Consider the following 21,734-nt stretch of genomic DNA (forward strand, 5'->3'; position numbering starts at 1 on the left):
CTTCTGATCCCACTACGTCACCGGGTGAGAAACCTATCGACCAATTGTCAGCCCTGGACACAGGGCATTGCAGTGACAGTGGACTACGAGACGGGCTGGGAGCTGGAGCAGTGGTTGATTTGGCGAGACAAGACCCGAAGAGCAGAGGTACAGCAGGTGTCCAGGAAATAGGTGACGGACAAGCAAACCCAAAGCCGTTACGACGACATCATGAAGGTCCCTTCGGAGGGCTGTGCTACATCTGTCAGAAACATGGACATGCTTGGCGCCAGTGTAACCAGACACCACCGGCTGTCAACCCCATTGCTCCACTGTCAGCCCCAGCTCTTCAAGGTACCCCACAGTTTTCACCAGGTTTCAGGCCGTCTGTCTCTGGTCCTAGGCAAAGTGGTGTTCCGGCTTCACTCCAGGGAGTCGACCGGGCGGTGCAACAGGTACACACAGTCTATCAACGGCCGGTCCCCACATTCCTTCATCCAGGTGGCTATCAGTCTGCACCACAGCAGACTCTCACCCCTTACATGCAATGGAACGAGTCAGAGTTGGTGCCACGGGTGCCCCCGGTACCTGCACTGCAAGGTGCATATCGACTAGGACGGATGTCCAAACGTTTGTCTGAAGCCATGGGCAAGCGGTGTTACAGGTGTTATCAGATGGGTCACTTTGCACGAGATTGTCCACTACCTGGACGAATCACTCCAGTTATTGTTCCAGGCCGCATGGATGACAAGACGATACATGGCTAGGGACATTTGAAAAGAAACGTACAGAGACATTACTTTAGACTGTGATGGAGGCTGGACATATTGGAACAGGTGACGTAGGGCAATGATGGAATACATAAACCGTTGTTGACAAGAAAAGAAAACCCTGAGTCACCGTTGAACTTGACATGATCAGACTACGGCTTGATGAAAAAAGAAAAAAAACCCCCAAAAAACAGCAACTTTCATTTTCTACCTATTTTGAAACATAATACTGATCACTGTCCATATTCTAATTGGAGATTTAGCATAGGGTCTAATATGCTTTCAGGTGGTTGACTAAATTTGTACAAAATCTGAACCTAGTATAGGATGGATTGTTGGAAGGAGCTGGAGATGCTGTTGGTCTGTTTTGACACTTGTATTTCTTTCTTTGCTATAGGAAAGTGTCACAGGAATTTTGTGTAAAAATATTAACAAAATTAGGACTAAATTGTTTAACCGTTTTCCACAGTAAGGTGTGGGCTGGAACAGATCCAGTAAACTGGTTCGATGAACGTCATACACAAATGATAAATTGTTGTCAGTAATGAGAAACCATGGAGAAATGTAACATATAACACATCCGTATGACATTCTTTTCAGGAGAGCTTCAGTTCTTTATTGATCTTTTGGGGTTTGATGAGACATAATGTCCATTAGTATTGCCTTATGTCTCAAGAGGGGAGGTATAAAGGGAAACATTTAAAAATTGGGGTTTTGGACATAGTATTTTTTGGAACAAATTGACCAGTTCGAGTGAATGAGTAACACCTCTTGTGTGTGTGTATTGAGGTGGGTAGGTGCATGTTGTACTTTCTAGGAAAGAGTAGGGACGTTTTTTCCCCAAATGTTCTCGTGCTAATAGATGGAGAGCTGCTGAGGAGATGAACGGCTGTCAGAGGAATCAGGCTGCAGAACCAGGTGTCGATGAGAGGTCGAACGAATCATGTTGGTGGAGATGACAGCGGCTATGAGACAACCTCTACCCATCACTGTTTCTGCTGCCAAAGTGAGACAGCTACACACCAGGAAGGGATTCTACCTCCCCCAATCAGCTCTACAGGAGCCCAGGGTGTGACCTCACAGAAGCAGTGTAAACCTTCAAATCTACAGATCGAGGATGACGGGTGTCCAGGTCAAGGGGATTCCATGCACGTGTCAGAAAGCTGTTGTGTCTCTTTGATGCAGATAACAAAGATCTTCATCAATTCCACCCCCCCTTTTCTTTTTTCTTGCCCCAAGCTGTGAACAGTTTTTGCTTCAAGGACTGAACATTCCCTAAATACAGGAAGAAGAAGAATTGCGTTTGTTAGTTTAAGTGAAAAAAGAAGAGAAAAAACAGAAAATTGTCCTTCTGTAAGCGCGCAGTCCCTTATGTAAACCACATGTCATAATGTATTCATGATGTCTTTTTGCAGGTTGAACTGAGGTACAGATTCTGAATGATATTAATTGGTTTATTTAATGAAGTGTTTTTGTTTTATTTTGTGGCTTTGTATAGGTACCATTCTACAATCAAGAGGGGTATAAACTAATTGTTTTTGCAGGTTGTTTTCCAGTCAGAGGTTTGGATTATGATTTTGTGCTGAAAGATATCATCTTTCGACCCGAGCTCTGAATTACGGAAGACGTTATAAGTCTTCCGAGAGGGGTTTATGAAGTATATCTTCCAGCCATAATCATACATAAAATGAGCCAGAACTCAACTTGTTTAATTAGTACACATAATTAGTTAAAAATGAAGTCTGCCAAATGTTCCCCAAATGGCAGGACAGGTAAAGGGGGGTTTCTGGACATTTGCATTGGAAAGTCCGCCTCAGGGACAAAGACAACACCTCTCTTTGGATAACAAAAGAAGCATGTGTTTACCTCTGAACTACAAGTTTTGTCCCATTGTATTCACTTCGTTTGAAGCACACCACCCTGTGAATCTATTTAACATGTCTGTGAGAGCCATTGACTCCCACAACCCCCTCCAGGAACAGACACCATATGCTACTAGTTGAGTTAAAATACTGGGCATAATACAGAGATACGTTACTAAGATGTTAGTATCCTTTGGTGAAAATATGTACTGAAGTTAAAATGAACAAAAGTATTTAACTATGGCCTGTGTAGGTTTAATATAGGTAAAAGCCAGGAGAAGTAAAACGTATTCACATGAATGGATGCTGTGTCATTAAAGCCTTTAAAGTTAACTATTGTTTACAGATGAATAAGAATGTAATTCCTGGTATCATTCTAAAGTGTATATTGTGCAAAGTATTAATCTAATAACAAAACTTCATTGTGAAACATGGTTCTGTACTGAAAGTAGATATTGCTGAATTGAGATCTATGCATTGTGTGGCTTAGAATATTATGCGCAACTCAAGCTGTCCGCCTGCTCGGCCGCGACGGATCAGCTCCCGATTGGCTGAGAAGAGGCAGAGGAGGAGCTTTTGTTAAGGAGCGTCTTCTTTGAATCTTCTGTATATAAACCTGTTGTTTGGAGAGTAGCGGGGTGCTGCCATTCTGGACCCTTGCAGTAACCATTTCTTGATTCTCCTTGTCGACAAATAAAGAAAGGAGAGAAACCTTATCACCTCGGATTTGATGTCTCCTTTGTCCTAACATTCTCACTAAAGGCTTGCGTTCTTCCACGGTCTAAATCCACGGTGTTTCCACACAAGATATACATCATCTTCCTCTGCCTGCAGGTCATCAAGAGTCTGCTGATGTGCCTCTTGGAGGGCCTTCTTTTCCTTGGTCAGCTTAGCAAGACCTTCATCCTGAGAGGCCATCTCCTCAGTCAGGTTCTTCACCTGAATGACATGAATGAATGGATCATTATTGTTCTATAACTTGATAAGACGGCTAGAGTATATAATCATGAATGGATCATTATTGTTCTATAACTTTATAAGACGGCTAGAGTGTATAATGTTGAACCTTGTTTTCAGTGGCGTGTTTCTCCTTCTCCACTTTGGCCAAGGTGAGCTCCAGGTCATCAATGTCCTTCTTGAGCTCAGAGCATTCATCTTCCAGTTTCCTCTTCTTGGCAGTCAGCTCTGCATTGATCTCCTCCTCATCCTCCAGTCTCTCGGTTGTCTCTTTGACCTTTGCCTCCAACTGGATCTTACTTTTAATAAGACCCTCACATCTCTCCTCAGCATCATTCAATGCTTCATCTCCCTGGTTGTCAATGAAAAAGATAAGTTAGGGAACATGTCGGCATTTGTTAACATTAACACAAGGGACATTAACTAACTGAACAAGCTGGTGAAAAAGGAAGCCCTTATCATTGTTAGAGCCTGGACGGTACGGAGGCGGTGGCGGAGATGAGGACAAGGAATAAGCTGGAGGCTATCAACCTCCTCCAAAAGGATATACTATAGTAGTGCGTGGGTGGAGGAGCAGTGGCATATGCAGATTCAACCTTCCCACAGGAGAACGACAAATTGGGTCAGGCCTTTGTGCTGGTAGCCATGTAGCTATACAATGATGCCAACTTCCGTTCGACCACCAGGCATTCTCTGCCATGGTCTACATCTCCATTCTACATTAGATAACAGATTTAATATCATAAGCAATAAGAAATATTAGCAATATTTCCTGTACAAGTGTAGCTACTTACTGATGCCGCTGACGATTGAAGGTTATTTTTCTCCTGCACCACAGCCACCAGTTTCTCTTCCAGTGTCTTCTTCGTGGCCAGGGCAGCAGCCAGGTCGACCTTCATCTTCTCATAGTTCTCCTTCATGTTCTGCAGCTCCTTCTCAGTCTCAGCGCTCTGCAGGAGAGGCTTGATCTTGAAGTAAAGCCCCATCCATGGCCAGTTTTTCACATTGCAGAATGAGCGCACGTTGAACTGGATGGTGAAAATGGCCTCTCTGTGGAAAACAGTTTCAATGGATTATGATTGAGCTGCAGATCGAGGGTTTCCATGTAATACGACTGCAGGCTGTTATTATAGCTGTTATTATTGTGTCATAGTTGTCACTATTGTTGTCGTTATTATTGCTGGTGTTATTAATGTTGCCCCCCGGCAAGGTAAATGCAGATGGCCGCCTACTCTAGAGCCTGGTTCTGCTCGAGGTTTCTTCTCCTGTTTAAGGGGAGTTTTTTCCTTGCCACCGTCACCAAAAGCTTGTTGGCAAATTTTGCTATTTTATTCTAGTGATTTGACACTTTACATTTCTTTTATTCAATAGAAATGACAACGTTTACTCACAAATTTTACTTAATATTGAATTAATGATTTCAAAGTACCTCCTAGCCATCATCTTGACAAACTCCTTCCTCATGACGTAAGCTCGTGCGAGAGCCTGAGTCATGGTGACCAGAGAAAACAGCTTTTCATCTCGCATCTCCTCCAGCGTACCCAGCAGACCAGCTTTGAAGAACAATTGTCTATGTAATCCTGGGCACTACCTCTTCATTATAATTAGGACAAAATAGTTTCACACTGGCCAAAGTTGCATTAAATGACCACCTCACAATCATTGTTTAAATATTTATTTACCTGAGTCTTGAACTCGTTGGGAATCAAATATATAATAATAATAATATAATTATATATATTTTCAGTGTTTACCTGGAGTCTTGGACTCGTTGGGAATCAGGCAACGCACAAAGTGAGGATGAGTGCTCCTCAGGTTGGTCACAAGCATCCCCAAGTTCGCCTATTGAGTAAGGAGACATAAAAGAGCCAATTAGGCTTATTATTAGTAAAACAAAGTGATACAATATTGTACTTTTTCCTCCAAAGGTATCTACAAGCTCACAACTTTGTTTAATTGTTTAATACCAACATGAAAAGACGTGCCTATTTCTTACATGGACATAATGTTGATAATAATAATGCTTCATTCTTACAGGAATATAATATTGATAATAATGAATAAATATTCTTACCCTGAAAGCACTAGACACAGTCTGCATGGAACCACCCTTCTTCTTGCCTACCTTCTTATTGGGGTCTGTTTATATTCGTTAGAATCATCAAATCAAAGTGTATCTATATAGCACATTTTCAACGACCAAGGTCGAACCAAAGTGCTGAACAAGAACATTTAAAAAGCAGGCAAACAGAGCAGAGGAAAACAAATGAAAGCAAAAGAAAATAATTAAAGGAAGGCAAACTAATTAAACTGTTGTACAGAATGAAAATGCCTCCCTTCTTTCTGTTTATAGTATTGATATAACAATACCCTCAGGCTCAGGTGGGGGATAGAACACATTATATTATATTATTATATTAATAAGCATATCATTATATTAATAAACATACCTTCAGGCTCAGGAGGAGGATAGAACACATTATATTATATCATTATATTAATAAACATACCTTCAGGCTCAGGGGAACATGGCTAAGGTGGAGTCTGAAGAGGTGAGTCTTCAGATTACGGCAGAAGATTGGGAGTGAGTCTGCCGTTCTTACTGCAATGGGGAGTTTGTTCCACAGTTTGGGAGCCAGAAGGGAGAAGAGTCTGTCCCGGGTGTTTTAGAGAAGATTCTGACAGCTTCCCTGTGTTAGCTAATCTGAGTGAGCGGGATGGTTGGATACACAATGTGAAGTGTTTTTTTTAATTTTTTTTAAAGGTATAACAATAATGTTCAAAAAATATGTCAGAGGTGCATCCATCACTCTGCAGTTTGCAGAGTGATATTGTAGGCTCTTCATATATTAAATAAGTAAATAGAAATTAATTTGAATAATGTTGGAGGATCATTTTAATTTCAGAAGATGTTTTAACATGGAAATAATGTAATTTACTCACCTGTGGCACAGTCTGTCCCTTAGTGACATACTCGTTTCCAACTTTCACTCTGGGGTAGCAATACGCCTTAAGCATCTCTGCTGAGTTTATGCCCAACAGGTAGCAAATCTTGTCAGCCTCTGAAATGTTCATTCAATTTGCAATTTACAATTTAGGCATTTAGCAGACGCTCTTAATCCAGAGAGCGATTTACAGTAAGCAAGGTAAACACGAGGTAATACGTCAAATGCATAGAGATAGTAATCTAAGATCACAGTAGGACGGGCCCAGGTGGAAGGAACACGTTATTCCAACCTGTTCCTTTCCCCTCCATCAGGCTCCGACTGACCAGGGGAAGGCAGTATAGAGACCAGGACTACTGCATGTTTTTTGTGAGGGTGCTAGCCTAGGGGGACACGGGGAGAACATGCAAACTCCATACAGAAAGGCCCTTTAGCCAACCCCACCTAGGGTATGGGCAATGATGACGCGGAGGAGAGGACACGCACAACCCCCTCGAACCCAGGAACTTCTAGCTGTGAGGCGACAGCACTACAGACTGCGCCACCGTGCCTCCGTACCCAGTATAATATAAATAAATAAAATAAAATAAAAATATTTAGCTTAGTTCATTTTGAATATTTAAATACAATACTTGTGACAAAGTATGCATTATTTTCATTTACATTTTCCTTAGTTGAAGATTTAGCTCACCCTCTGTGATAATGAATAATAATAATAATAATAATAATTATAATTATAAATATCAGCTCACCCTCTGTGCCGTCAGGTTCTGCCTGTTCTTCACGCTGCTTCTGTTTGAAATTCAAGACCCCATGATGCATCACTGCACCGGTGAGCTTGTAGATTAACCCCTTTTCCTCACTGTTGAAGCCCAGGATGTCAATAGCCTCCTGATGTATTCAAAAGATTGAGATTAAACATTAGATTAACAAACATAATTTAAAACTACGTACAACTCAACAGTTAACAATCCAACACACAGTATAGTGTATACATTGTACTGTATCTGCTCATTTCTAAAGTGACAATTTAGGACTTTTAAGGTCGGGGGATCTTAGTATAATTTGAAATTCAATTCCAAATCACTTTTTAAACAATTATTTTACTGATTTTCCTTTCAGAAACCAAATTAAATATTGCTCCATTTTTCAAATAGCCACTTCCAAATGAAAGCTTAGATTATACTAAGATCCCAAGGTCACTTAGGGTCGGGGGATCTTAGTATAATTTGAAATTCAATTCCAATTCACTTTTTAAATAATTATTTTACTGATTTTCCTTTCAGAAACCAAATTAAATATTGCTCCATTTTTCAAATAATCACTTCCAAATTAAACCTCAGATTATACTAAGATCCCAAGGTCCGTTAGGGTCGGGGGATCTTAGTATAATTTGAAATTCAATTCCGATTCACTTTTCAAATAATTATTTTACTGATTTTCCTTTCAGAAACCAAATTAAATATTGCTCCATTTTTCAAATAATCACTTCCAAATTAAACCTCAGATTATACTAAGATCCCAAGGTCAGTTGGGGGTATCTTAGTATAATCTGATATATTATATTCAATTCAAATTCACATCTGAAAAGTCTATTTTACTGATTTTCCTTTTAGAATCTAAATTAAACATTGCTTCATTTTTCCAATTTTCTAGCCCACAAAAAAATCAGGAAAATGCTCCATTTTTCTGATATTGTGCTTAGTATTTTGGCGTCTTTTGATTTGGGACTGACACTGAGAAAAGCTCAAAATAGGGTTTTTTTCAATTTTTTCATCCCAGAATAAAAATCAAAGAATGTCTATTTTACTGATTTTCCTTTTAGAATCTAAATTAAACATTGCTTCATTTTTCCAATTTTCTAGCCTACCCAAAAATCAGGAAAATGCTCCATTTTTCTGATATTGTGCTTAGTATTTTGGCATCTTTTGATTTGGGACTGACAAAGGAAAACATCTTTATTTGTCTTTGTTTTTCAAAATGTCAGTCATCTTTTAATCTACATTTTTCATCAAAACAAAGATGTCACGTGACCACGTGTTACATCACATGGTCTTTGTCCTTCAAAGTAAAAGTTGTAGTCTAACATGTAAGCAATAGGATCTACAGACAGTCATTAACACCACATCTAATGACTGTATGATGTTGTTTTTAATGCCTTTTCTGTCTTTTTTTTTAGATCAAAGCTACGGCTCACAAAAGTATGTTGCAAGACTACCAAACCTTTCTGGGACATAAAACCGTAAATCCCTTACAACTATATACTTGTGGTGTGGAAGCTCCACCAGCAGGGGTCATTCACTTTCCCCTTGTGCCTCCCAACTTCACAGCACCTTAGTAGTTTTACTGAGGTGCTGTCAACCTAACAACCTTTTTGTTCTTCTATACAAATATTTTCTTTCACATCAGGATTTAAAGGACGAGTTCACCCATTTTCAACCTGTCTTCATATAATTGTTCCTCAATAATGCTCATGATAATATGGCACCCATCGAATTTTTTTTTCCGATGGGGAATCCAAGATAATAGAAACTACAGGCTTTCTATTCCTGTTAGCACGCTATAATGGAAACCATTGTTCTCGCGTTAATAAAAACAAATATATACAATTTTAAATATTGAAGGGAAAAAAATCCTTTCTGTTGAACTGATAATCGGCTGATTCTTTGACCAGATCCGAGAGCCGCTATGAGAAGTAAGTAAAATCGATATGTAAGGCTTAGGCTGTGAAAACCAACTAGGCTGATGAGTTGTCTGATGCTTATCTAATGTCGCTCGGTTTCACTGATGAACTCCCTTAGCCATGATGTCAGTCCTGATGAACTCCCTTAGGACTTTGATGTTTGTCCTGGACGTTTTGGTTATCTCCATATATGGAGTTCCAGTAGGGGTTCTCTGATGTCAGCGCTAGGTATGTTAGGTATCTCCATGATAATCGTCTAGGAGAGATTCTATGATGTGTTGGAGATTTCAGCTATTTAAACAACAGACAAATTGTGCAATGACATAATTTGTCGTGCGTCCGTCCATTGTATTGGTGAAATTAAGAGCAGACAAGACTGTTAAAATTAAGTGTATTAATTAATCAAGCAGTAAGTTAAAAGTTAGAGAAATGTACTTAACAGAGATCTCTGGGCTCACACTAGCTTTCCTTATCAGCAACAAATTGCATCGAGGTCACCTCACTAAGTCTGAGCCCTCTTATCTGTCCCTAGAGCCCCTATATACTGAAATGTGGGATGGTCTTCAGGTTGGTTCGCCACCTGACTCAGCATTTGTCTTCAAACAATGGGGGGGGGGGGGGGATTTCTCTCCAACCTGCATCTTTCTAAGATTAGGGAAGGACAGAAAGGAACAGAAACCACAAATGCATACACATGTAGAGACAGATGACCTCTAATCACTTTGCCATCTGACAGTTTTGTCTTCTTTATTGGGACAGCAATTAAACAATAATTAAAGCAATCGCATATTCTTATAATACCAACTAGTATTAACTAAAGCTTTAAAGGGATATCAATTGCCATCAGATGTCAGACTTGGGGAGGTTAATTGTCTCCATCTATGGGAATCTCCATTTGGGAAGGTTGTGATCGAATAGGTCACTAAAGTCGGGACTGAATAGGTCATTCATCCCATTAGGTTTCTGGGCACCTTGCCATGATCCACCTTGCGGTGTTATCCATCTATGGCTAATGCTGGCAAGTATGCCCTGAACGTTCTTTATGCTTTCACTGGTAGATGCGTTTCTGAAGTGTCCATAGCCCTCCTATGAGACACAGACTGAGAAGAAAAAAATCACACAATTTTAGCAGGAGCATTAGTGAGGATCTATGAAGATAGGTTGAAAATGGGTGAAGTCGTTCTTTAATGATCATTAGACTAATAACCCATTACCCATTATCAATAAGTAACCCACCTATATCCCAAACTCCCTCCCCAGTCAGAGTTCATAGTTTTATTGAATGTAGAATTATGTGCAGGATGTCATTTGTATATGTGAGGGAACTTAATTTACTGTCTTTCCCTATGGGACTGACCGTGGGTAGCTACCTGGGATGTAAGTTGGGGCTTGATCAACCCCGGCTGGGTCACCTGGGCGAGGGTTCATGTTGCAAGACCCGAAACACCCTATGACCCCAGGCTACAACACTGATGATACATCCCAGGTGCATCCATGTGATGTATTCTTTATTGTATGTACTTAATTTAGGAGAGAATATCTCAACTGTTCTTGGCTAATATGACCCCAGGGAACAACTTAGGAACTGTGACTAATTCTCTATCCGGAATGAAATACCCGAAAATGACCACGCTCTTTTTTTAAATGACCATAACCGGTGCACTACTTCCAACATGGCTCTATCTGCTAAACCTTTGGAGCTACAGATTTACTGAGGTGCTCAAAATGTTCAGAATACTTATGATTAGGGAAACATAGTAAAGTGTAAAATTTCTAATTTGATATTTGACAGAACAGCTAAAAGAAACGTATTACTGTCCAGGGCCATAAGGATATTTTTGCGCAAATCAATCTAAGAGCACCACATTTGTCCCAGATGTAACCCAGGGCATGCTCTAATGATTTAGCAAGAGCGCCCGAGCCAGCAACCTTCAGGGTCATCATAGTGGCCAAATCCAATATGACCGCCACCTGACAAAGTTTTTGGCTATAACGTTTGAACCACATTTTCAGCTATGAATGCAAACTTGGTGTCTAAATCATGTTTTTTGACAATTAAAAACATGTTTGAATGCTTATCTTTATGATTTAATCTATCTAGAGGACACTCATTTGATTATCACAAATATGACTATGTTCTGAAACAACCAATGTATCTTACGATGTAATTTCATTGAAACAAGAATGATTTAACAGTAGAACTAATTCCTATGATGATAGGCCTACAGCTAGAGCTAATACAGTATGTTCAACAATGCTCAGCATAAAGTGTAATACTATATAGTATTACTATTCTATACACCATTGACTAGTATGATATCATACGGTACTAGTCACTAGCCACTGTCAGGATTCATCTACTCTGCTGTGGCCACCACGGCTCTTGCCGGCGTACAGTATATGATGATGACCATATACTCCAATCTTTGGACATGGAAAGTTGATATTTTCAGGCTCCAAAGTAAGGGTGACCAGAGTTTCTTTGAGATACCTGCACTCCTTTTCCCATAGTCAGGGAAGGCTGATGTTGGTCAAATGGTAACCAGGTCCCTTGAGAACTTCCTCCCAGCCAAGCTGCACTGATTCAGCATGTCCGAACCTGGGAACCTTACTGGACCCATCTCGCAGATGCCAGTAAAGCTTGCGCCATCCTCCTCCACTGTGGCTGCAAAAGTCATGTAGTGGACACAGCAAATGCTGCAAAACTGGAGTCTGCTGCATCTCGATATTTAGATGTTGTGTGATTAGGACATTAAAAACAATCATCACCCGAGGAATCAAAAGGACTGAGCACATGCAACTGTGTGTGTGTGTGTGTGTGTGTGTGTGTGTGTGTGCGCGTGTGCGTGTGCGTGTGCGTGTGCGTGTGTGTGTGTGCGTGTGCGTGCGTGTGCGTGTGTGTGTGTGGTGCAGTATGTATCAGTTATCGCAGAGCTGTTCTGTTGTTGTAACACCAAGACACATTCCTAGCAACGATTTGTTGTTTAGCAATTCACTTTTCAGATTCTAATTTGAACATATTGTTCAAATTCCATACACCTTTGACTATTATGATAGTATTCACTTTATGCTGAGCATTGATGTTATGGTTTGCTGACCAGCTGCTGCTGGAAGTGCCAACTGCACCCACTAAAGTTACCAGGGGTGACCGGGCCTTTGCCGTGGCTGCCCCCTCTGGAATGACTTTCCTTTACGCATCAAAGCAGCCCAGTCATCTTTACTAAAGACTAATTTTTTGTCCTTGGCATTCAGTAACAACTAAAGCAGCCTTACCTTCCTCTATTGGCGCTAATGTTTGTTTGTCTGTGCTTACTCATTGTTTACTATTTTTTTGCTTTGTTTTGCTTTTTACCTGTACAGCACTTTGGTTGACCTGGTCATGTTAAATGTGCTATATAAATAAACCTTGATTTGATTTGATTTTTAAAAGGGCGTGGTCATTTTCGGGTATTTCGTCCCGAATAGAGAATTAGTCACAGTTCCTAAGTTGTTCCCTGGGGTCATATTAGCCAAGAACAGTTGAGATATTCTCTCCTAAATGAAGTGCACACATATCTTAGCCAGGTCCTAGAAAGTGAATGACCCCTGCTGGTGGAGCTTCCACACCACAAGTATATAGATGTAAGGAGTTTACGGTTTTATGTCCCAGAAAGGTTTTAGTAGTCTTGCAACATACTTTTGTGAGATGTAGCTTTGATCTAAAAAAAATGACAGAAAATGCATTAAAAAACACATCATACAGTAATTACATGTGGTGTTAATGACTGTCTGTAGATCCTATTGATTACATGTTAGACTACAACTTTTACTTTGAAGGACAAAGACCATGTGCTTTGACCCATGGTCACATGGCTTCTTTGTTTTGATGAAAAAGGTAGACTAAAAGATGACTGACATTTTGAATAATAACCATTCCAGGCTTTTGGATTCCAGATGAATTAAGTAAAACAAAGACAAATAAAGAGCTTTTTCCTTTGTCAGTCCCAAATCAAAAAATGCCAAAATACTAATCAGAATATCAGAAAAATGGAGCATTTTCCTGATTTTTTGGTGGGCTAGAAAATTGGATAAATGAAGCCATTATTGGATTTTTGGTCTGGGATGAAAAAACGCCAAAACCTTTTTTAAGAGCTTTTTTTCAGTGTCAGTCCCAAATCAAAAAAAGCCAAAATACTAATGAGAATATCATAAAAATGGGCCATTTTCCAGATTTTAAGGGAAAAAAGAAAAGTTTCAAAATGAAGCAATGTTTTATTTAGGATCTGAAACGAAAATCAGTAAAATATACTTTTCAGACGCTTATTCCAATTGAAAAACAAATAATAAATAAGATGCCCTGACTCCAAAAGCCCGGGGGATCTTAGTATAATCTGAGGTTTAATTTGGAAGTGATTATTTGAAAAATGGATCAATATTTAATTTGGTTTCTGAAAGGAAAATCAGTAAAATTATTGTTTAAAAAGTGAATTAGAATTGAATTTCAAATTATACTAAGATCCCCCGACCCGTTAGGGTGTGGGGGTATCTTAGTATAATCTGATATTCAATTCAAATTCACATCTGAAAAGTCTATTTTACTGATTTTCCTTTTAGAATCTAAATTAAACATTGCTTCATTTTTCCAATTTTCTAGCCCACCAAAAAATCAGGAAAATGCTCAATTTTTCTGATATTGTGCTTAGTATTTTGGCGTCTTTTGATTTGGGACTGACACTGAGAAAAGCTCAAAATAGGGTTTTTTTTCAATTTTTTCATCCCAGAATAAAAATCAAAGAATGTCTTAATTTTTTCAATTTTCTAGCCTACCCAAAAATCAGGAAAATGCTCCATTTTTCTGATATTGTGCTTAGTATTTTGGCATCTTTTGATTTGGGACTGACACTGGAAAAAAGCTAATAAAAACGGCTTTTGCCATTTTTTTATCCCAGAACAAAAATCAAAGAATGGCTTCATTTTTCCAAATTTCTAGCCAACCCAAAAATCAGGAAAAGGCTCCATTTTTCTGATATTCTGATTAGTATTTTGTCATCTTTTGATTTGGGACTGACAAAGGAAAACATCTTTATTTGTCTTTGTTTTTCAAAATGTCAGTCATCTTTTAATCTACATTTTTCATCAAAACAAAGATGTCACGTGACCACGTGTTACATCACATGGTCTTTGTCCTTCAAAGTAAAAGTTGTAGTCTAACATGTAAGCAATAGGATCTACAGACAGTCATTAACACCACATCTAATGACTGTATGATGTTGTTTTTAATGCCTTTTCTGTCTTTTTTTTTAGATCAAAGCTACGGCTCACAAAAGTATGTTGCAAGACTACCAAACCTTTCTGGGACATAAAACCGTAAATCCCTTACAACTATATACTTGTGGTGTGGAAGCTCCACCAGCAGGGGTCATTCACTTTCCCCTTGTGCCTCCCAACTTCACAGCACCTTAGTAGTTTTACTGAGGTGCTGTCAACCTAACAACCTTTTTGTTCTTCTATACAAATATTTTCTTTCACATCAGGATTTAAAGGACGAGTTCACCCATTTTCAACCTGTCTTCATATAATTGTTCCTCAATAATGCTCATGATAATATGGCACCCATCGAGAAAAAAATAATCGATGGGGAATCCAAGATAATAGAAACTACAGGCTTTCTATTCCTGTTAGCACGCTATAATGGAAACCATTGTTCTCGCGTTAATAAAAACAAATATATACAATTTTAAATATTGAAGGGAAAAAAATCCTTTCTGTTGAACTGATAATCGGCTGATTCTTTGACCAGATCCGAGAGCCGCTATGAGAAGTAAGTAAAATCGATATGTAAGGCTTAGGCTGTGAAAACCAACTAGGCTGATGAGTTGTCTGATGCTTATCTAAGAGTTAATGTCGCTCGGTTTCACTGATGAACTCCCTTAGCCATGATGTCAGTCCTGATGAACTCCCTTAGGACTTTGATGTTTGTCCTGGACGTTTTGGTTATCTCCATATATGGAGTTCCAGTAGGGGTTCTCTGATGTCAGCGCTAGGTATGTTAGGTATCTCCATGATAATCGTCTAGGAGAGATTCTATGATGTGTTGGAGATTTCAGCTATTTAAACAACAGACAAATTGTGCAATGACATAATTTGTCGTGCGTCCGTCCATTGTATTGGTGAAATTAAGAGCAGACAAGACTGTTAAAATTAAGTGTATTAATTAATCAAGCAGTAAGTTAAAAGTTAGAGAAATGTACTTAACAGAGATCTCTGGGCTCACACTAGCTTTCCTTATCAGCAACAAATTGCATCGAGGTCACCTCACTAAGTCTGAGCCCTCTTATCTGTCCCTAGAGCCCCTATATACTGAAATGTGGGATGGTCTTCAGGTTGGTTCGCCACCTGACTCAGCATTTGTCTTCAAACAATGGGGGGGGGGGGGGATTTCTCTCCAACCTGCATCTTTCTAAGATTAGGGAAGGACAGAAAGGAACAGAAACCACAAATGCATACACATGTACAGACAGATGACCTCTCATCACTTCAACGGCCGGGCCATCTGACAGTTTTGTCTTCTTTATTGGGACAGCAATTAAACAATAGTAATTAAAGCAATCGCATATTCTTATAATACCAACTAGTATTAACTAAAGCTTTAAAGGGATATCAATTGCCATCAGATGTCAGACTTGGGGAGGTTAATTGTCTCCATCTATGGGAATCTCCATTTGGGAAGGTTGTGATCAAATAGGTCATTCATCCCATTAGGTTTCTGGGCACCTTGCCATGATCTTGCGGTGTTATCCATCTATGGCTAATGCTGGCAAGTATGCCCTGAACGTTCTTTATACTTTCACTGGTAGATGCGTTTCTGAAGTGTCCATAGCCCTCCTATGAGACACAGACTGAGAAGGAAAAAATCACACAATTTTAGCAGGAGCATTAGTGAGGATCTATGAAGATAGGTTGAAAATGGGTGAAGTCGTTCTTTAATGATCATTAGACTAATAACCCATTACCCATTATCAATAAGTAACCCACCTATATCCCAAACTCCCTCCCCAGTCAGAGTTCATAGTTTTATTGAATGTAGAATTATGTGCAGGATGTCATTTGTATATGTGAGGGAACTTAATTTACTGTCTTTCCCTAGGAAAGACAGTAAAAAGTAGGACTGACCGTGGGTAGCTACCTGGGATGTAAGTTGGGGCTTGATCAACCCCGGCTGGGTCACCTGGGCGAGGGTTCATGTTGCGAGACCCGAAACACCCTATGACCCCAGGCTACAACACTGATGATACATCCCAGGTGCATCCATGTGATGTATTCTTTAGTGTATGTACTTAATATCTCAACTGTTCTTGGCTAATATGACCCCAGGGAACAACTTAGGAACTGTGACTAATTCTCTATCCGGAATGAAATACCCGAAAATGACCACGCTCTTTTTTTAAATGACCATAACCGGTGCACTACTTCCAACATGGCTCTATCTGCTAAACCTTTGGAGCTACAGATTTACTGAGGTGCTCAAAATGTTCAGAATACTTATGATTAGGGAAACATAGTAAAGTGTAAAATTTCTAATTTGATATTTGACAGAACAGCTAAAAGAAACGTATTACTGTCCAGGGCCATAAGGATATTTTTGCGCAAATCAATCTAAGAGCACCACATTTGTCCCAGATGTAACCCAGGGCATGCTCTAATGATTTAGCAAGAGCGCCCGAGCCAGCAACCTTCAGGGTCATCATAGTGGCTAAATCCAATATGACCACCACCTGACAAAGTTTTTGGCTATAATGTTTGAACCACATTTTCAGCTATGCAAACTTGGTGTCTAAATCATGTTTTTTGACAATTAAAAACATGTTTGAATGCTTATCTTTATGATTTAATCTATCTAGAGGACACTAATTTGATTATCACAAATATGGCTACTATGTTCTGAAACAACCAATGTATCTTACGATGTAATTTCATCGAAACAAGAATGATTTAACAGTAGAACTAATTCCTATGATGATAGACCTACAGCTAGAGCTAATACAGTATGTTCAACAATGCTCAGCATAAAGTGTAATACTATATAGTATTACTATTCTATACACCATTGACTAGTATGATATCATACGGTACTAGTCACTAGCCACTGTCAGGATTCATCTACTCTGCTGTGGCCACCACGGCTCTTGCCGGTGTACAGTATATGATGATGACCATATACTCCAATCTTTGGACATGGAAAGTTGATCTTTTCAGGCTCCAAAGTAAGGGTGACCAGAGTTTATTTGAGATACCTGCACTCCTTTTCCCATAGTCAGGGAAGGCTGATGTTGGTCAAATGGTAACCAGGTCCCTTGAGAACTTCCTCCCACCCAAGCTGCACTGATTCAGCATGTCCGAACCTGGGAACCTTACTGGACCCATCTCGCAGATGCCAGTAAAGCTTGCGCCATCCTCCTCCACTGTGGCTGCAAAAGTCATGTAGTGGACACAGCAAATGCTGCAAAACTGGAGTCTGCTGCATCTCGATATATAGATGTTGTGTGATTAGGACATTAAAAACAATCATCACCCGAGGAATCAAAAGGACTGAGCACATGCAACTGTGTGTGTGTGTGTGTGTGTGTGTGTGTGTGTGTGTGTGTGTGTGTGTGTGTGTGTGTGTGTGTGTGTGTGTGTGTGTGTGTGTGTGTGTGTGTGTGTGTGTGTGTGTGTGTGTGTGTGTGTGTGCGCGTGTGCGTGTGGTGCAGTATGTATCAGTTATCGCAGAGCTGTTCTGTTGTTGTAGTAACACCAAGACACATTCCTAGCAACGATTTGTTGTTTAGCAATTCACTTTTCAGATTCTAATTTGAACATATTGTTCAAATTCCATACACCTTTGACTATTATGATAGTATTCACTTTATGCTGAGCATTGATGTTATGGTTTGCTGACCAGCTGCTGCTGGAAGTGCCAACTGCACCCACTAAATTTACAGGGGTGACCGGGCCTTTGCCGTGGCTGCCCCCTCTGGAATGACTTACCTTTACGCATCAAAGCAGCCCAGTCATCTTTACTAAAGACAAATTTTTTGTCCTTGGCATTCAGTGACAACTAAAGCAGCCTTACCTTCCTCTATTGGCGCTAATGTTTGTTTGTCTGTGCTTACTCATTGTTTACTATTGTCGGCTTACATTGCATTGTTTGCTTCCTGTTTTTTTTTTTTTTTTTTTTGCTTTGTTTTGCTTTTTACCTGTACAGCACTTTGGTTGACCTGGTCATGTTAAATGTGCTATATAAATAAACCTTGATTTGATTTGATTTGATTTTTAAAAGGGCGTGGTCATTTTCGGGTATTTCGTCCCGAATAGAGAATTAGTCACAGTTCCTAAGTTGTTCCCTGGGGTCATATTAGCCAAGAACAGTTGAGATATTCTCTCCTAAATGAAGTGCACACATATCTTAGCCAGGTCCTAGAAAGTGAATGACCCCTGCTGGTGGAGCTTCCACACCACAAGTATATAGTTGTAAGGAGTTTACGGTTTTATGTCCCAGAAAGGTTTTAGTAGTCTTGCAACATACTTTTGTGAGATGTAGCTTTGATCTAAAAAAAATGACAGAAAATGCATTAAAAAACACATCATACAGTAATTACATGTGGTGTTAATGACTGTCTGTAGATCCTATTGATTACATGTTAGACTACAACTTTTACTTTGAAGGACAAAGACCATGTGCTTTGACCCATGGTCACATGGCTTCTTTGTTTTGATGAAAAAGGTAGACTAAAAGATGACTGACATTTTGAATAATAACCATTCCAGGCTTTTGGATTCCAGATGAATTAAGAAAAACAAAGACAAATAAAGAGCTTTTTCCTTTGTCAGTCCCAAATCAAAAAATGCCAAAATACTAATCAGAATATCAGAAAAATGGAGCATTTTCCTGATTTTTTGGTGGGCTAGAAAATTGGATAAATGAAGCCATTATTTGATTTTTATTCTGGGATGAAAATATGGGAAAAAAAACCATTTTGAGCTTTTCTCAGTGTCAGTCCCAAATCAAAACACGCCAAAATACTAAGCACAATATCAGAAAAATGGAGCATTTTCCTGATTTTTTGGTGGGCTAGAAAATTATATAGCCATTATTTTATTTTTGGTCTGGGATGAAAAAACGCCAAAACCTTTTTTAAGAGCTTTTTTTCAGTGTCAGTCCCAAATCAAAAAAAGCCAAAATACTAATGAGAATATCATAAAAATGGGCCATTTTCCAGATTTTAAGGGAAAAAATAAAAGTTTCAAAATGAAGCAATGTTTTATTTAGGATCTGAAACGAAAATCAGTAAAATATACTTTTCAGACGCTTATTCCAATTGAAAAACAAATAATAAATAAGATGCCCTGACTGGTCCGTGTATTTTCTGGCAGTTGGAATTTCTATTGGGAACCACAAACAGAAATCCACCCATTGCGTTCATTTTTCATTTTTCATTTTTCATTTAGGGTCGCGTCGGTTCTTTCGCTCCCGTTTGCTCCCGTGTTTCATTTTTCATTTTTCATTTTAAAACAAGTTACGTTCGTTTCGCTCCCGTCTTTCATTTTTCATTCTTCAATAAAAAATAAAAAATGAAACATAAGAAAACAGGGTTTTGCTTTTTCATTCTTTCATTTCTCGATATTAATCAAAGATACTGTAAAGACAAGACCAGAAGCGGAAGTAGATTTAGTACTTAAAAATAAAAGTGTATATATATATATATATATATTAAATATAAATGTATTATACCGTAGGCTACATGATTATAACATTATGGCTACATCAATGTTAGACAGATGGACATATATATAGATAGATATATAGATAGATAGATAGATAGATAGATAAAGATAGATAGATAATATAAATATATTATACTGTAGGCTACACGGTTATAACATAAACATAATTATGATAGGCTATATTATTATAGGCCTATTAGGCTATTAACATTATGCAAGCTAATTATATTTACCATGGTTACGTCAATAAGAAGACAGACAGATCTATATCTGTCTGTCTGTCTGTCTGTCTGTCTGTCTGTCTGTCTGTCTGTCTGTCTGTCTGTCTGTCTGTCTGTCTGTCTGTCTGTCTGTCTGTCTGTCTGTCTGTCGGTCGGACGGACGGACGGGGACGGGCAGATATAGGCCTACGTGATTCTCTTCTTTTCATTTAGACATGCGTTTTTTCATCCAAAATGTGTGTTATATTTATGTTATTTAGTTGCAGCATGATAATTAATAGCAATATTACGGAATAGGAAAACAGAAACAAATCTACCTATATAATTCGAACTTGGAAAGTTGGGTTGAGACTTGAGAGCTATACGCGTCGCTACTCATTGAACCATCGAAATTACATATCTGCTGACGTTTTAATCGGATACAGCATAGGTGGGCACTAGGGACATCTGGGGGTCACCAGGAAGAGTGGGTACTATGTGCACTGCCTGTGAGATTGAATTCTTTATTAACAATGATTATTAACACCAGTTTTCCCGGTGCCCAGTCTTCCTGGTGCCCAGATTTCCCTAGCGCCCACTCTTCTCCACCCCTAAGTGCCCACTCTTCCAAGTGCCCACATGTCCCTAATGCCCACTCGTCCAAGGTGCCGCCCGTTGAAAGCACTGCCGTGACGTCTGCAACGATGAAGCAGCCTTATAAAGCTCAGCAGGTCATGTTATAGACCTACTACAGCATGTTAGATTTCCTCAATACACAATAATAAACATCTGCAGATGTTCTATCAGACAGTGGTTGCAGCGTCCTTTTCTATGCTGTGGTGCGCTGGGAAGGCAATAGGCAAAGGGACACACTCAGACTGGACAGACTGAGGGTACCATACGTGCGCTCCCGGTGCTATCTATCTATCTATCTATCTATCTATCTAATGCAGTCAGTAACCTAAAACAATTTTTTAAAAAATGAAGCCACTCATTGTCATCAAGTGTTTCAGAATCGGTATAAACAAAACGTGAATACTATCAATACAAAAGATACAATGCAACTTTGGACTGGTACATCAGAGCTTATCAATATTCGGTGTCTGTCTGTCTGTCTGGATGGACAGACGGACGGACGGACGGACTTATACGGACAGAATTGATAAGTGGACTTGATTATAGCCAATATATTATTTTATTTTCATTTACACATGCGCCTTTTCACCCAAAATGTGTTATATTATTAATAGTCCCTGTTTGCGTAGCCCCCAAATCGGGCTCCCCAAGTTTTGCTCGCTGTGTGAACTGTTCAAAGACGCAACAACAAGCTCCATACTAGCACTCGGTGGTACTGGTGCGTCTCTGACCGTTTCTGTCTGTCTGTCTGTCTGTCTGTCTGTCTGTCTGTCTGTCTGTCTGTCTGTCTGTCTGTCTGTCTGTCTACTCTGTCCACAGTAGGCCTATAGAAGGATATAGACCTAGGAAATCCAGGTGTCCAAATGTAACAATGTTGATATTGCAGTAGTAATTTTAAATCGAGTCTTTACAACTGGCTGGAAATCTGGAATCTCATGAACTTGGATGTATAATACGCT

General features: G+C 39.3%; 1 protein-coding gene across 1 annotated transcript in view; it reads right to left on the reverse strand.

The window, feature by feature from the left end:
* Nucleotides 1–3,367: 3,367 nt before the first annotated feature.
* The window catches only part of LOC308088849 (myosin-4-like), a gene marked incomplete at its 3' end in the record, with an annotated part of 60,215 nt that continues 41,848 nt past the window's right edge, over nucleotides 3,368–21,734 (reverse strand). The window contains exons 11-16 of the mRNA XM_080433436.1: nucleotides 7,266–7,404; nucleotides 6,512–6,630; nucleotides 4,998–5,155; nucleotides 4,363–4,618; nucleotides 3,678–3,920; nucleotides 3,368–3,550 (exon numbers count right to left, since the gene is read on the reverse strand). Coding sequence (XP_080289562.1) covers nucleotides 3,368–3,550; nucleotides 3,678–3,920; nucleotides 4,363–4,618; nucleotides 4,998–5,155; nucleotides 6,512–6,630; nucleotides 7,266–7,404 — 1,098 coding nt within the window. The remainder of the gene's footprint in view (nucleotides 3,551–3,677; nucleotides 3,921–4,362; nucleotides 4,619–4,997; nucleotides 5,156–6,511; nucleotides 6,631–7,265; nucleotides 7,405–21,734) is intronic.

The sequence above is a fragment of the Gymnoscopelus braueri genome (genome assembly GCF_963280865.1).
Source record: "Gymnoscopelus braueri genome assembly, chromosome: 7".
Lineage (NCBI taxonomy): Eukaryota > Metazoa > Chordata > Actinopteri > Myctophiformes > Myctophidae > Gymnoscopelus > Gymnoscopelus braueri.